Genomic DNA, 16,989 nt, shown 5'->3' on the forward strand with positions numbered 1-16,989 from the left:
TAAAACGCAGTACATTGAACAGAGAGTTTACCACAAACACAAGTCACAAAATGCAAACATACAGAAATTACTCCTCTTTGTTCTGTACAAGATCAAATATTTCAAGTACGAAAGAAAATGGAAAGACTCATGGTAAGAGTGATTGTCGTTAAGGTCTGCCATGTCAAGTCAAACCACATATCCTCTTCTGTCCAAAGGCAACTAATGCCATAGAGCTAGGTGTATATTACAAAAAAGAGGATGAAGAATGTCCTTCCCAGGGAATATCCTCTTAGCTACTATGAACCAAGTATTTCAAACTTCTAAACCAGGAGCTGGCACCTAGACCATCTTATTTAAAAGCTGGAGAGGAACCTATCTTCCACCTGCATCCCAGATTGCTGACTTTAGATTGGTCTCAGCAAAGACCAGCAACTTCATTCAACACTGGACATTTTGATCAAAATGTCTATCTAGGCTTCTGAGATTTATTTATTTGCTAGGTCATGCAATTAATTTTATCCTTCAGGACAAAGCCTTGAATATTTTCCTGACAAAAACACTATCCATATTTTTCTCCACAGCATTTAGGAATTGCTTATTTCTTGTTAAAATACATATCAAAACACCGTAAACAATCTTAAGTACTGTTGTTTAAAATCTCCCACAGGTAGAGCAGAAGACCTTTCAAGAGTTAAGCTTCCCCCCCCCCCCCGCCCCGTTTTTCCATATGAATGGGAACTCACTTGAACTGAGTTAGAAAAAAGGCACCACACTAACTCCAGTTCACAGTTAGAGGGCTTTAGGGCTCTAATTTACCTCTCAGAACAGACCACACAAGGCACCTGGCTCAGTAAAATGCAGTAGGCTTCAGTCTCATAAGAAGAGAGGAAAATAGAGACCACATTTCCAAGTTCGTTAATCAAAATGCTGTAGCCATTTTGATCAATAAACTGCAGGGACAATTTACTGTTTTCTATCACTGAACCGTGCACTCACTTTTCAGAATGAGATCTGTCGCTGCAATTAAGGCTTATGTGATGCAAATTCCAATAAAAAAAATTTAAAAAAATTCACAATTGTAGAATTATACAGGTTGGAAAAGACCTTTAAGATCATCTAGTCCAACCTTTAGTCACGAAATACGCCACCACATCATTGTTTAGTAAAGCTAGGTAGCCTGTTCCGGATAATTCTGGCTACTCCTAACAGCTCTATGACTCATTGAAGCAAGGTGTTTATGTTAAATAATTAGGTAATTGTCTTTGTATGCACAAGAAGAAAGTAGAAAAATTGGTGGCTTGGTTATAAAACCTATACTAAAGCAGTTAATATTATTAGAACTTCAACTGGTAAATTGTTTACAAAAATGAGACACACAAACAGTTGAGAGCATGGCCAAGAGTTTCAAAATTTTAAGTTCTATTTAAGTAAGCAAATAGAACGCTTCCAAATAGTGAAGTAGGCAACTTAAATGCCCGTATTAGTGAAAATCAAGTTGCTACCTTGAGTGAATAAATCTTGATAGCAAAGCCTGAAGTTAAATCCTATTTCAGAAAATCTTTGCCCAGCATTGCCTTAATATCGTTTTTCAATTACCCAAAAGAGCTTATTCAAAACTGAGCATTCTGTAGTCTCTGAAAGCACTAGTCCGCCCTTAAGTCATGCTTACACCGAAGAAGTGTATCAGCCCAATCCATAGGCAGTTTAGTGACATTTAAATAACAGCACACTTCAGCAATCAAACAATTGCTCCCTGTGTGCTCCTGCAAGCCAAGAAAACCAGTGCTGTGTTACACCTTTTACACCTTTCAGCCTCATGCAGTTTTCCAACCCAAGCTGACATTAGTGTAGACTTCACCACTGCTCTCCCCTATACTGCTCACACAGCTGTACAGCCCCTATAGCAGCCTGTAACATCCATGTATTTCTTGAAACAGAGAAGCCAAGGTGCTTGCTACTACAAGGCTGCACTTTCCCATTCCTGCTCGGCAGCCCTGGGACCAGCAGCTCCTGTGCCCTCCCACCTGTGCCTGAAGAGGAGAAAATCCAGCAGTAGGCTTCCTTTGCTGCTCACTTTACTCCGTGAACTAATGCCCCAGGCAAAGTAGAGAGCCATGGAAGGGATGCCCCAGGAGCATGGCACTGGGGAGAGGAGGATGCTTTTGAGAGCAGCCTGCCCTTGTCCCCAAGGAGCAGGGACATCACTTGCACCGCCTCCTGCAAGCCAAGTCTGGGAAGAACAACATGAAGCTACATGCATGCCTCCTGAACTCAACTGCATGTCTCCTGAAGCGTTACTCAAATTCACTGCACAGTTCATTGTAGAGAAGAGTAACACCTCAGGAAACCTATAGTTCAGACGTCTATGGTTTTAAACAGGATTTTTTATTGTTACATTAGGCGTTACTGTCATCATTTTAATCCTAGCTCATGCAATCAAAACAAAGCACTTAGTTAAATCTTCCCCTGAAGATTTCCACATAGTTCACAGAAAAGCCAATTTCTCTTGTCAAGTTGCAAGGTTCTTTTAATAGGAGCCGCTGCAAACCAGAGATAGGGAGGCAGGAATCACAGCGCATCCCAGCGTGAAACATCAAGATGGTGACAAACACCAAAGAAATAAAGGGAAGAGCTTTCCTGAACGAGTAACATCAAATTGAGAAACTGAAGCTATTTTAACTGAAAAGCTACTGAAGATATATTCAGTCACCCTATCTGTTTTAGTTACAGAAATCTACCTTTTCTTCCATCGCCGGGCAACAGTGATTATTCTAATACGACGTAACAAGGCAAGGATATAAAGTACAAGTTACCTGCCTGTAGATAACAAAACTTGCTAGAAACTAATAAACACCAGCTGACTTCACTTGCCTGTTGAGAAACAGGCAGTCACCAATTACTAACAGAATGAGAATTTGTTTAATAATTATGCTAACTTATTGAAGTCTTATTAGACAGGTACACAGGCAGTATTGACAAGTTCCATAAAGCATTATAATGCGTGGCTGACTTACTTCAAAACAAATTAAAACAGAAGGTACTGCATGCTATGTAAAGGAACAATGAAAGCCTGGTAGAGTGAATGGTCATGATCAGCTCAGAAATGGGTACGATTCCAGGACTGTACAGACCTAAAAACCTCCTGCTGCAGCACAAAGCTTCATATGCATGGGAACTCATGCCCTGAGATCCTGAACCTCGTGAGCCCAGGGGAGAGCACAGGGGAGGCATGCAAACTGCTGTGCTTTACAACCTCTTGCAGAGGCATTTTCTAACCCAAGCCTGCTCCAGCAGACTAGTTTCTGTTTGGGAAACCCGCTGCTATATATCATGAGCTCAGCACTGCTGAGCTCTGTAGGGCACAGTTTGAAGGACACAGATTAGGCACTCCAAAGAATACAGTGCCTTGTGTTTTCCACACGATCACCTGTGGCACCTTTTTTTTTTCCTGCTACTAATAAATTTCTAACCCACCTCCAGGAACAGTGTAGTGGAAGATTGTCCAAGTGCAGATTTAGTGCAGTGCAGCATGGCCCTGCAAACAAAAGGAGCTACTCAGCTTCCAAATCAATTCCTCCTGGAAGGGGGGGGGCAAAGGGGGAAGGCGTGTGTAGTTTCTCCTTAAGAGTATGATGTAAATAGTTCCTAAATTAATAAAATATTTGCTTGTAGTGACTTTTTTCTTGAGTGAAAAACCGGTATCTGTCAATCTGTAATCATTTAATCACACACAGGAGGAACATCAGGAGTGTGTCCATCAGTTTCGAAGCGGCTGCCTGCTGTCAAGGCTTTCTTTACCGTATCCAGCTCCTTCCTTAAAACCCACCTCCTGAATCTTTCCACAGCAGCCCCAACCCAGAACAGAATTGTTTTGCTGCGCTCTAACATATGCCACAAATAGAGGAGGACTCCAGAAGACAGCACCAAACTAGCTCACGTATTATTCACCATTTTGAAACTTGGATTTATAAAGCCAAATGGATTGGATCTGAAAAGGAAAAGTTCCTGGATAAGTACTATTCCATTTTACCTAAGTCATAACAATACATATATAAAAAGGAAGTCCTCTTGTTTTAGAGGCATCTCAGTTATATCCTGAATATCTCACAGTATTGCAGACAAAATGGCAAGGTATATTTAAACTCTGCCAGCCTTTAAGTAAATGCATTCTGGGCTGGAAAAAAAACTAAATGGTTATTTTAACAAGACCATAATATCTTCCTCAATAGTTGTCCTGAATGTTCCTGATAGCTCTCTACTAAAAGAAACCTTTTTAGTCCAAGGGTTCCCAAACATTTTTCTCTATACCCTTCTGTCTTATGTTCTTTTGATTTTTACCTTTCATGCCTTTTTGTCCTTTTATAATCGCCCACTGCAAACTGAACGATCCCGAGCTTAACTTCTGCGTTGCCTTAGAAATGCCGTGGCACAGTGTGGTGTTCCTACACTGCACAGCTCATTTGGGCCATTAGCTCAAGAAAGAAAGAAACTACACAATTCTGCTCCAATGTGCCTTTAAATCACATTTATAAACTCAGCTTTCTGATTTATCCCTCTGTTTACTTCTCATGCAAGGAAGCAGAGACAAGAATGAACTTGAAGCAAGTCCTTCACTCATTGCAGATTTAAAGCCTCCAGTAATGATTATACTTTATAGACTTATTTGCAGCTTGCTTACACACAGGGATTTTGACAGCTATTCTGTAAATACACTCTCCCACCTACTAAGCTCCATTGTAAACTACCAGGAACATGCACAGGGTCAGACTTGAGCTCCTTCTGTCACCGTTGTTCTCCTTATCTCAGGAAACCAGAATCTGAGCCCACATCCTTGTGCACTACAAGGCAGATTTTAGCAGCTACCACCTGGACAATCATTCTGCATGTCTGGGCACATGGTTTTTTGAGGACTGCAGTCCTCAGAAATACCAAAGGAGATGACAGAAAGGATGTCTTCTTAAGCAGTCGGACCCTGACCTCACTGCTCCATTTCCCGTACTTTGCCAGTCTGTTCATCAGTTGTTCCAGTGAGGCAGCCACAGGTTCACCTCTGAATTAAGGAGGACACGGCCAAATCCTTGACAATCCTGCACCACGACACAGGGGAACATCAAGGCCTCTATTTACATACAAACACAAAAATAGAAATTGCAGCAAATTAAGTGACAGCGTATTTTAGACACAAGTTCTCCAATGCGTCCTGCTTGGCATTTAAAGGCTGACTGAGCAGAGCTGAGTATGCTCAAACCCCACCAAAGTTCAGCTGATCAGTGAATCATTAACAACTTCTGAAAACACAGCCTAAATATGGCAGGCTCCTTATTCTATGAGATTACACAAACACTTTCTGGTTTGAATCACACATTTAAGGCCAAAGAAGTAGGATGTCAACAACACAAACCCCACAGACCAGTCAAAGGGGCAAATGGCTGTGCACTAGGTAGGGAACATGCCCCCTGCTGACTTCAGAAAACACTTGAAAAAAGCCTCTTGCATTCTTTAACCAAACTTTGTACATCCACATATGCCCAAGACGCAAGCAGATGCTTTGCATTTCTGGAGTCAATTTTCAGAGCCTTTGCTTGGGTAAAAGAACCAGGAATATGAACTCAGACTCAATTTCTCCTTCTGCCAACATACTAACTATCAATAGCACTGTTTTGCATTAGTAAATAATTTTAGTCAAATTATGCCAATTTTGCTTATTTAAAACTTCAAAGCTTTTGGAGAAGCATTCTTTCCGGACCTGAAAAATAAGGGCTTTGAAGTATCTGATGAAAATAAACTTACTGCCATATACAACTGGGTGATCAGTTGCAAAACATCCTGGAAAATACTAAGTACCTTTGCAAATGAAATAACTGTTGGTGATGTGCATTACTTATCCAGAAAGGGAAGCGTGCTACCTTCTCCACATAAATCAAAAATATTCATTTATTTTGAATATCTTAAGGGGAAATTTAATATTTCTGCTCTCACCTTATGAAGTGCTTAACTTCCTAATTTTTTACAAGTTTTAAATTATATTTTAATGCAACTATGGAGAGGTGCTTTACATATTAAATATAACTAAGAAAAATAACTCAAAATATTTTACCAGCAACCATGAGATATAAGGATATATGCATTTTTTGTACATTAAGCTTCCTGAATAATTAGGAAACTCAAAGCATGGTCAACAGGTTGATCAGAAACGTTCCTGAACTCCTGACTCAAGTAATCATATCCATCAAAAAAGCTTTTCATGCCTGCTGTGCCCTGGAAGAATACGTTCTCATGTATTAGGAGTCACTGATATTTCAAGGAAAACACCAATAAGGTGTCAGTTTAGACAGTCTGAGCTCTACTTCTCATAGAGAAGCAAATATGAAACATAATCACAGTTTTTGTTCCAGCTCTTCGATACTCGCAGCCAAATCATCGTAATTTCCATGCTACCTAATTATGTCATCATAGAAGATTATGACTTTGAGCGCTAAGCAGTGTAACACTCCCAAGCAATAAACATGCAAATGTCCACAACGGTAGAAAAAGAAATATAAAAGTGTCTATACAAACAAATTCACTGCATGCCTAAGTCATACCTTGTTTAGCAAACTAGTGCAGAATGAACCGTAACAATTTCTAACCTGGAAGCACCAAAAAAATGACTGGTACACAGGTTTTGTTTAAATCAGAATGCTTCACCTTTTATTGTTAAAAAAAATTGATTTTAATTAGACGACTTGACTTAGACTGATATGAAGGAAATGTAAAGGAACAAACATGCAAGAGGAAGACAGCCTTCCGGCTGCTGGGGCACAACTGCAGAGAAACCAGAACCTGTCACAGAATAATGAATGACAGTATGTTTTTTAATAGAAAACCAAAGGTTATGAGCATTTTTCCTTACTTTGCAGGTCACTTTTTTTTTTATTAATATTTTTTCATTATTCACACTGGAAATTCACCTTGCTGTCATCCTCAAATCTCAAAGCAAGTTTGGGACACCATGAGCAGCATTATCTCTTCATCATCAAAGACTCTGACCTTAAAGTGTATTTCTACATTTCTAACACTGCTGATCAAACAATACAGGCAAGTGAAAGTCTATTTTAAGTCATCTTTAAAACAAAGCCATCTCTGATTTCTTGCCTTCTGGAAATGCAGGCACGTTCACCGCCTGCGCTTGGCCATTTGGAATGATTGAGACTTTCAGACATGGGGAAGCGCAGCGTACAATAAAAGCTAATCAGCGAGCCGAGGGAGTAGGGGAGAGCAATCCTTCATCAGAGGCATGTTCGTCGAGTAGCTCTTTAAAAACACAGCCTACCTGCAAGCTGATAGCATTAATCAGGCACCAAGCGTCAGAGGTCACCAGCAAAGCCAACGTCGACCCAACGTAGCTGCTCATAACAGAAAGCAAAGTAATTAACATAGCATTCAGAAATCCAGTCTGCAACCGGCCAGGAAACCCCCAAAGAGCCTTCTGCATGAGGGGATGAGGAGAGACATGCCAATTTCGTGGGGTCAGCAACTCCCACCTCCTCCTCCCAGCCCCAGGCTTCTCCACGACACAACGCTAAGCAAGACATCCCCTGGCTCCATCTCGAATCTCCAACTGCTAAGCAGTGGTCTTGCAATGCCCCAGCCACTAACACCAGTCTGCCCCACTAATCCCGACCCACAGGCTCTCAGCTGGGTCCCACACATCCCATGCGTTCTTTACCTCATCTTCCACACCACGTTCAAAGCAAGCTCTAAATGCCAGTTCCTCTAAATTTATGGCATCACTGTAGACTATTTCAATCTGAGCCACCTAACTGAAAAACAAATCCAGACCGAAACTCTGCATGAAAGAAACTCAAATACATTCACTGTTTCCCATGTGTTTGGAGTGGCAGAGTTGAAGAAGCCAAATAATTTAAGCGAAAATAAATTTCTCATGCCATCTTCAGACTTTAAAAAGCTAAGCAAGTAAGCTGCTGATAGTAAGTACTGTCGCTTTTAATAGCACTTTCATCTATAATTTTCATAGACAGAAATCTGTATCTTATCTTACCTATCACTTATCTATAATTTGCATATGTAATCTTTCCCATAACTGTAATTTCCCAGACACTTTCATACCAATATTATATAGGAGCAACTTTTTGTTGTTGTTGTTGCAAGGCAGTAACTGCTTTCTTGGCTGCCACTAAATAAGGAGCTGTCAAATTAAACTGTTCCTTTTCCCGTGGATCCCTCAGAGGAAGATCTCAGAAAAGCGAGATGTGAAAGGTTCAACTAGTAATTTGTGCTTGGTTTTTAATTTGCAGCTCCAGATTTTTTAGTCAAAAGTCTTGAACAAGCAGAGAATCCTACCAAACATGACCAGAAAGTCTCCCTTAACTCTTCATTCATTGCAATTCCTACAAAACTTCAGCATCTCAGAAAGAATTTAGGTGGATGAGAGTTTGGCTCCAAAGCAAAGTAACTACAGTAAGAGTGATTCTCTCTCCTCCTGACACAAATTGAGACTATTGCTCATTGCTTGTAGTCCTCAGAGTCTATCTACTCCTGTAATACCTTGCCATTTTTCATCCTTCCCAGTTATTGCTCCCATGAGTTTGCTTATTGCTCCAGAAGTATTCTAAATGCACACCGTACGAATGGGTGTTTAAAGTTGCTGCTACTGATGCTCTCAAAATATCTATCCATTTTCAGACAAATAAAACCCTTCCATTTATAGTGTAATCAAACAAACAAAACTCTTGCTCCAAACTGAATTAATGCCCACTGAATCCTGAAGGTCAGTATTCTGTCTTTTCCGCCTTAAGACAAACAACCAGATTATTAACTCAAAATGGCCAGAAGCTTTATAAAATGAATGAGATGCTCACTCTACAAGCCATAAAGCGCACTGCAAAGTTGTACATTAATAATGTCTCATACAAACTAATTTAACTGATAAAGACATGCATGTAACCCTTGGTCCCTCACTTGTAAACACCACAAATCTACACCTTTTTATTACAAAAAGCAGAAAACAAAATCTAAATCATTAATTATATAAAGATACAAATTATAGAGGCAAGTTTAAACTACTTTTGCTCCCCAGGGCCAATCAATAAAGCACCACTGCACAAATCAGAGACAAATAGGATGGACTGAAATCGATCTGTCATCAAGCACTAATGTGCAAGGTAAATAAGTTACAATGAATAATAATGAAGCATTCACAAAATATTAAGAAGGTACTTTCTTAAATGTAACTTTTGAAGTGAAACAGCCCAACCCACGTTTGTCCCCAGAAGGGACAGCGCCTTGAGCTTTATGAGTTTGGCTCCTAAGCTTATACGCTAATCAGATCATTACAGAACTAAAACAAAAGGTAATTCAATTTTGGAATACAGACTCTTGTAGTCTAGGAAACCTATGAGCAGGCAGAAAGAGACCAGGAAGAAAAAATTCATGGGCAAATTCATGAGCAAAAAATCTGCTCAACAAACCAGCTCCTTTTAGATAAAAGCAATACTGAAAAATTCTAATTTACTAAGTGTATTGTGTGCTATCAGTATATTTTAACTGAGGATTAAACAAGCGTTGTGACAAGTAAGTCAATAATTCCTATTTTCCAATTCCCTCAAAATCAGCATTTAGCCATTAATCATACAAGAACATCACTATCAGCTCGGTGTCACAAACAATCAAAGACACACACAAAAACACAAGCATTGGGTTCTTATTTTCTTATTTCCATTACCATATCAGCATAGGGCTTTGGCTTACGATTTAGAATCTGTTCTAAGTAACATCCAAACAATGGAGACTTGAACCGCATCTATTCACCAGCACAGCATACTACTGCTGCTAAAGACTTCTTCACAATACTTAATCTCAACTTCTCCTTGTAGTTTGATGCCTATACCTACTGTGTTATCTAGTTAAACTAAGATCAATAGCTCACCATTAATTATGGATCAATGTTTAATTACCATTCTCCAAGTTACTGTCATAATCAGCTGCAGTGATAACATGATTTCTGTCTGTGTCCTGTATTTTATTAAAATGCTGAGGTGGAAGATGAGCATACAGCTCTGATACACAGATGGCTAGAAACTGGCTTCCTCAGGAGAGAAAATTAAAGAAGGGAATTTTCTGAAGAAAATCCTTAGGGTATATGCTCAAAGCTGCAGATTATAGTCTCAAACATGCATGGAAAGATTGGACTGTCTGAGGCAATAATGAGCTGAGCTAGTCATTACTCATTGTAGTCCACTGCAACAAAAAGAATAAATCAGTAGGGGTTAAGTAATCCCAGAACTCTACCTGTGAGCCTCCAAGACCAGTGCAGGAATCATATCTCTAGGCACTAATTTTCCAACTTTTGCTGAAAACGAACATTCAAAACAAGAGAGAGGGAAATATATTGGAAAAGTGATCTACTTTTAGGAACACTGAATGTTTGGTTTCTTAACGCTCATCTCGCTCTTCTATATTCCCAAAGAATTTCATCATCTTCCTGCATTCCTCATAGCAACCTTATTGTTTAAGACAAAATATATATAAAAAAAGAACTGCCATACAGACAATATTCCAGAGAAAGAGAAGAATAGGAAGAAAGAAGAAAACCAGACACCTACAAAGGAAACAGAGTTTGTCTATTGACACTTAACTAGTACCTGAGGAGGTCAATCAATGAAAGAGTACTTGCTTTTATAGCAAAAACTTTAATTAATCCTAAATATACCCAAGCGCAGTAAGGAGTATCTTCAGGTGAACTGGTTGGGAGTTCAGATGGAAGGTAGGGAGGAAGGATTTACTTATCCACAACCAGGTTTAAGAACATAGCTGTCCTCGCTAATTCTCAACCCAATGTCATTTTCATGAAGCCTGTCCCTTTTTTTTTATCTAATTAGCCCTATCCCCTGAATATATTTAGATGAAGTGCAAAGAACGGGCAATGAAAACCACAAAGTGCAATCATTTTCTACTTCTAGATAATGCTGTGAATATTGTGCTAGAGCCATACTTCAAAGACAAAAGAGCCAACGGTATAAAACTACTTAAAAAATAATAAATTAAACCAGTCTTAACATTACATTTACATTTTTCATTTCCATCCCCAAAAAGGATTCGATAACTACGTGTTTAACAGAAGAGCCAGGTAGAAGCGGGCCAAACTTCCATTCTGCTTTGGCATTACAGTTTTGCCTACAGTTTGAAGAGGATTTTGCAGATGTTTTTCTTATACATACTTGAACCAAACACCTAACCATTTGTGAAAGTCTGAGGGCCATGTACTGCTGCCTCTGAATGTAAAACCTTAAAAATTATAGCAAAGTTGTCAACCAAGTAAAGGCGAATAGATAAACAGGCTGAACTTGAACTTTCAAGCAACTTCTAACAACTTAACAAATACAGGAAGAGAGCAAGAACACTGGCACTGGAGTAGCTTCTAAAATCATGAACTGCAAGTTACTTCAATAATATTTTCTGTTGCATGGAAGATCATTAACTTCACTTACTGCTGATACCTTCGTAACAAAGACAGAACTTCCTCTGTTCAGCATTAACGAGGCTTCATGGGTTTTCAAGTTTAAGAACTGAAGGCATCTGCAGTGAATTACTTTCTCTATTTTTAGCCTATAGAGAATTCAGCAGATTTTAAAACAGGAATATTGTTCCATCCCATCTTTTTATTTTATTTTCGTATTTTCAATATCCGTGAAATTTGGAAATGTTACGGTAGCACAGAGGGCGGTTTTGAAGACTGGGATAGGGTTGCATAATGCTGGCTGTATCCGCTCACTATATTAGAAAACTGGAGTTACCTTAAGCATTTTGTTATGATTCTGATTTAATTGTTTCTTATTTATATTCATCACTGAAATCCACTGCATCTGAAGCTATTTTGAAAACACAGCATTCTCCCAAAGGGCCCAATCCAACTCCCATTCAAATAAACAGCCTTCAATGGAGCCTATTTGTTGCTAGCCAACAAGATTGAATTCTGCTGCAGAGTGGTCCCTGAAGCGTTTGTCACAGCTCTTTACAAATATTGCTCCAGTAAGAGCAGGTCTAAATACGCTTGTCCACATGCACTGCAGACAACTAAAATCTATCTTTTATCTTCTTGAAACACTTGGTCAGATTTAAACTCCAAGAGCACAAAGAATTGAACCTATCAAGAATATAAAAAGTAAAAAGGAGTAAAAAACAAAAAAAGAAGTTAACAGTTATAAAATGGTAAAATGTCAAAGGCAAAGCTGAAAGATGATAAAATGTTTCATTTGATAAGATCAAGTATCATTTATTCTACTCTTAATATAAAGTTACACAGAAAAATGTTTGTTCATGTCAGTTACTACAACAGCATATAATCGAACTTCTCAAAACCTAGTTTCATTATAACTATGTACAGCATCAACAGTTTTGAAATAAGTAATTTTGCAACAAAGTGTACGAACACCACGCCAATAATAAGTCATCAGGCTTATGAGGAAAGATTTTAAATCTCACCAGGCATCTACTCACACAGGGTTACGAAAACAGAGGGCACTGGATTAGAAACAAAACTGATCCAGAAATCAATACTGCAAATCAAGGCAATACTGTCTTGCCTCAGTATGCAAAGAGAACATGACCATCTCCTGGCACCAGCTCACCAACAATTGACTAAAGCAAATGCACAACTTGTCACACAACTGGAGCTTGGCAAATGTGAAATAAATACACGCTCACAGAAGAAACACTTAAAAGTTCAAGCCTGTTATTTCTTGCTGATACCCTTGCTGTATGGAGGACCCTTAACTGTGAAAAGAACACTGTGATAGGCCTTGAGGACAAAACAATTAATCTGTTTACCATAAAACTGCAGAAAAGTATTGGTGTAATTTCTGGTCTGAAAAAAGTAGTGAATGATCCAAATTAGAACATTTTTTTCAATGGCAAGCCTCTCTCACTCTGATTCTTCATCCTACTTTGTAGCACCACAGAATATGGACTCAAATTGTACGTTTTGAGTAAGGTTTGTACTTCGAAGTCTGAGATGGAAGAGGTTAGCGGATGACTTAGATGGGAACTCTGTAATGCAACACTGCAAAATGAAGAGCTTTCTACAGGAAAAATGTTTTACTTTGAAATTAAGAAAACAATTTGTTGTCATACAGTATTAATTGTGTTTTTGAAAACAGTTTAATTGGAAAGCATAGATCTTGGTACATGCTCTTATTATCTGACAAAATTCAGAAACAATAAAATGTCATTTATAATACGAGGTCAATAGCTCTGTTTCATAAGTAACACACAAAAACTTTTAACAGGTTGGCCACCTTAGTATCTTACTGATCTTGAGAATCTGATCTGATATGCCCTACAAAGGCACTCTGATCACAGCCCTACAGAAACAGTGAGGACGCATACAAAACCAGAGAAGTTACCTCTGGGTTCCTTATTGGGTTCTGACTTAAGTCAGAGGCACTGAAGTAGTCATGGCAGAAACCTATCTTCAACCATGTAATGCAGGAGCACCAAACACATTGTTGGGACTGACAGGATTGCTAATCAGTGCAAACAGATTTAAATGTATATATACAAGCATTTACGTGTTTGTATACATACTTAAGTGTATGAATACACACACACATTCTGTGTGTATACACATATAAACAAAATGGACCTGCACTAAATCAGCTAGTCAATTGCACTGAATCGCCAAACACTCCACCCACCATTGGAAAAGGAGAGCTGGGCATGAAAGATTTCAGACTTAAAACCGAGCTGGCTAACTTCCCTTGGGTTAAAAGATAATCCACACAAAGGAAGATGCACATCACGAGTTATGCTCAACCCCCGCACAGTGCTTTATCTGACAGCTGTCCCACACCAGCAGACACGAGCACCCCAGCAGCAGCACCTGTGGAGCAGACCTGGCTAGGAATGAGCTCTGCTTGCTCAGGAGGCTTTTGCTTTTGGGAAAACGCTTACACTCAGGAGCGTGGACCCGAGTAAACTCCTGTACAGCTGCTGATCTGATAAAGAGACAAAATAAAGAGGCTGGTTGCCAAAGGCACCAGAGCTATCTCATATGTACATATCTCATTTTATCTTCAGCATTTCTGCTGTTCTGCGGTCAAGGTGAATAAAGAACTCCTGCCACCGCTCAGAGGAGCTCCCTCCTTCACGCCCTACCGGGAGGGCCGCTCACCCCAGACCCCGAGGACGGCCGAGCACCCACCTGTGGCCACCCAGGCAAAGCCCGTGCCAGCCCAGCAGCACACCCCGCGGCAATGGTGCCACCTGAGGGGCACCGTCACGTGTTTTGATACATGATGTATTCCAGGCATGGCGTCACCTACTCCAGCTGTTAATATACTTAAATTATTTTTAATTTTAAGGAAGGGGAAAGGAATGTTCTGCAGCAGTGCTAAGCAACGATTAAAAGGACTACGTTAAGCAGCATTGATACACTCTAAGCTTGCATTATGGAAAGCAAAAGTACCTCCTAAATTCCCAGGACCAAAAGGCCACACTAGAGCCTTCCAAAGACCATCTGAAGGAAACAGCCCTGATCTGATACGCTCATCTGCCCAAGAAGCAGGGTGGCATGGGGCCACCTCACCCTACCAAGGAGGGGATTGCCATGGCCACAGCCCCCCTACCAGCCCTTTGCCCCAACCCCGTAGGGCATGTTCCAGAAAGGGGGACTTATTTGTTTATTTCCAGCCCTACAGACACAGCGTGGATTCAGGCTCAGCACATCTGGCAGCCAAAACCTGACCAGCAGCAGGCTGGGGAGCGCAAAGGAAGAAAGCAAAGGTCTCCTCCTCCCGCCGGCCACCAACAGGCGCTCGCTTGGCAGAGCCCCGCTCCGACAGGGACGCTGCGAGGTGCAGCCCCCGCCGGGCACCGAGGAGAAGCAGCTTCTGTGACCGGCGAGCAGCAGCTGGACGGACGGGGAGCACGGCGCTTTCCGCAGAGGCTCCCAGCGCGCCGGGTGCGGTGCCCGCCGCCCTCCCTCGGCGCCCCGGGGCCGGCCTCACTCACCGGGAAGCCGCCCCGCAGGCGGGCGGATCGCAGGTCCCGCAGCACAACCCCCGCCTGCTTAGCCAGGGGAGCCGCCATCTTAAGCCGCGCAGCGTGTCCGCCCGGCCGCCGCTGTCTCCGCCCTGTCTCGCTCCCCGGGCGGAAGCTCGGCTCGGCCCCGGGGCGCCTCACGGCTCCGGAGGGGCGGAGAGGGGCCGGGCGGGGCGCGGGTTGCGGGGCTGGGTGCCCACGGGGCATGGGTACAGGGGGCGACAGGGGCGGGGGGCCGTGAGGAGACGCGGGGAGGGAGGGAGGAAGACATCTTGGTGCTTGGCAGCAGCGTTGCAGGGCTGGGGCGGGAGGTTGGAGGAGGAGAAAGAAGAAGGAGAAGGAGGATGGAGAAGAAGTAGAGAAGGCAGTGGTTGAGAGCGATGGGCAGCTAGGTAGTGTGGGCTGATACTCAGTTGCAGGTGGTCACCTGCTGAGGTACTACACTGTCTGCTCCCCTTCTTTCATGATTAAAAGCACTTTAAAAAGATTAATGGGGAATAGTAAATTAACTTATGCTAATAAGCTCTAATAAACCCTGCTGCGATCCGGCTGACTCTTAGTAGGTACTTTGGTCAGAACTCCAAGAGGTGCCTCAGTTCCTTCTTCACCCACAGGTAAAACCTGTTCGTTAACACCAAAGCTGAGGTACTGAATTCTGGACCTCCTGGAGGACAGTCCATAAAATCGGAGCCCTGGTAGCTTGCGTCTCATCATCTGGCTATAAAATCTAACACAGAACAGCTCCCAGGCTGAGCTGTGGTTTCATGAAAGTGAGTCCCAGCAGACAAGTTTGGAAAAATACCTCATTGCCATCGGTGTGGAAAGACACGGGGGCTGGTATGGACACAGGTGTAGCATGTCAAACAAGCTCATGAGTCAAATGGCCTTGTCTGTATAATCCACACTCTGGATAATCCATCCATAAGTAATGCAGAGTTGACTTTAAATAATTCACACACATTGGCAATTAACAATGATAGTTTGAAAAAAAAATGTGAAAAATGAGCAGCAGATGAGATACCCTTGTAATTTTATAGCAGTTCAAATTAAATTCACCTACATGGAAGAATGCAAAGTTTAACACTATATGAAGGCATTATGCTGATCATTATTTATTCAGTGTTTTGTAATGAAATAGTAGGATAAACAAGAGTTATTCCTAGTCCAGGACATCAGTGGGAACAAAGGAGAATGCTCCTGTCAGTGCTTAGGACTTATATTCCTAAATGTGTTTTTAAAAAAAGATCAGGACCGAACATCTTTATTGGAATTTAATCAGTAAATAAATTATACTTCTATTAGAAAAAAAATCTGCAATTTCATAAAAACAGAGGTGCTAGGAAAATCTGAAATTGAACAGTTTTGTCTTTGTCATGACAATTTAAGTAATGCAATATGTTTCAATAAAGAGTCTGAAGATGCAGCTTTTTGATAGCATTGAGCAATAATGTATGGTACCCAATATTAACCTAGGTATTACTGTGTGCTTGTTCTTTCAAAATGTTATATACTGACTTCAGTATTATGATGGAGGAAATATAATTTCATTTTTAGTTTCATGACTGTGGCTCAATAAGCACAGTGTTTCCTATTCATACAAACTATTATAGCTGTCTGCATTAGGTTTATATATATAACAGGTATATAAGCTTTCAGATAATGTGTGTGGATTGCATGCAACACTATCATTTAATGCTATGAGGAGCACTTTCAATGCATAACATAGATTGTGGAGAAGCTTCTTTACTATATTTTTTATTGTTTAGATTTGGTAAATGCAAAAACACCGTGCAAATGCGCAGTCTGTGTTAGTCACCAAGGGATGATTTTTGTGTATCTCTATGGCAGAAGATATCTGATCTTTGAAGTATAAAAAGTATTGGGATTCACTGTCTTCACATTTAGTCACCTTGTTTGTAAATATAAACCAAAGAAAATGTAGGTTGAATAGGTCCCAAGCAATCAGCA

At 40.8% G+C, this 16,989-nt stretch overlaps 1 protein-coding gene across 1 annotated transcript in view; it reads right to left on the reverse strand.

Annotated features, from left to right (window-relative positions):
• SUCLG2 (succinate-CoA ligase GDP-forming subunit beta) overlaps positions 1-15,297 on the reverse strand; it is a 115,064-nt gene extending 99,767 nt beyond the window's left edge. The window contains exon 1 of the mRNA XM_040568463.1: positions 14,992-15,297. Within this exon, the coding sequence (XP_040424397.1) occupies positions 14,992-15,228 (237 nt within the window). The 5' untranslated portion in view covers positions 15,229-15,297. The remainder of the gene's footprint in view (positions 1-14,991) is intronic.
• Positions 15,298-16,989: the final 1,692 nt, after the last annotated feature.

Source organism: Cygnus olor, chromosome 10 (genome assembly GCF_009769625.2).
Source record: "Cygnus olor isolate bCygOlo1 chromosome 10, bCygOlo1.pri.v2, whole genome shotgun sequence".
NCBI classification, from domain to species: domain Eukaryota; kingdom Metazoa; phylum Chordata; class Aves; order Anseriformes; family Anatidae; genus Cygnus; species Cygnus olor.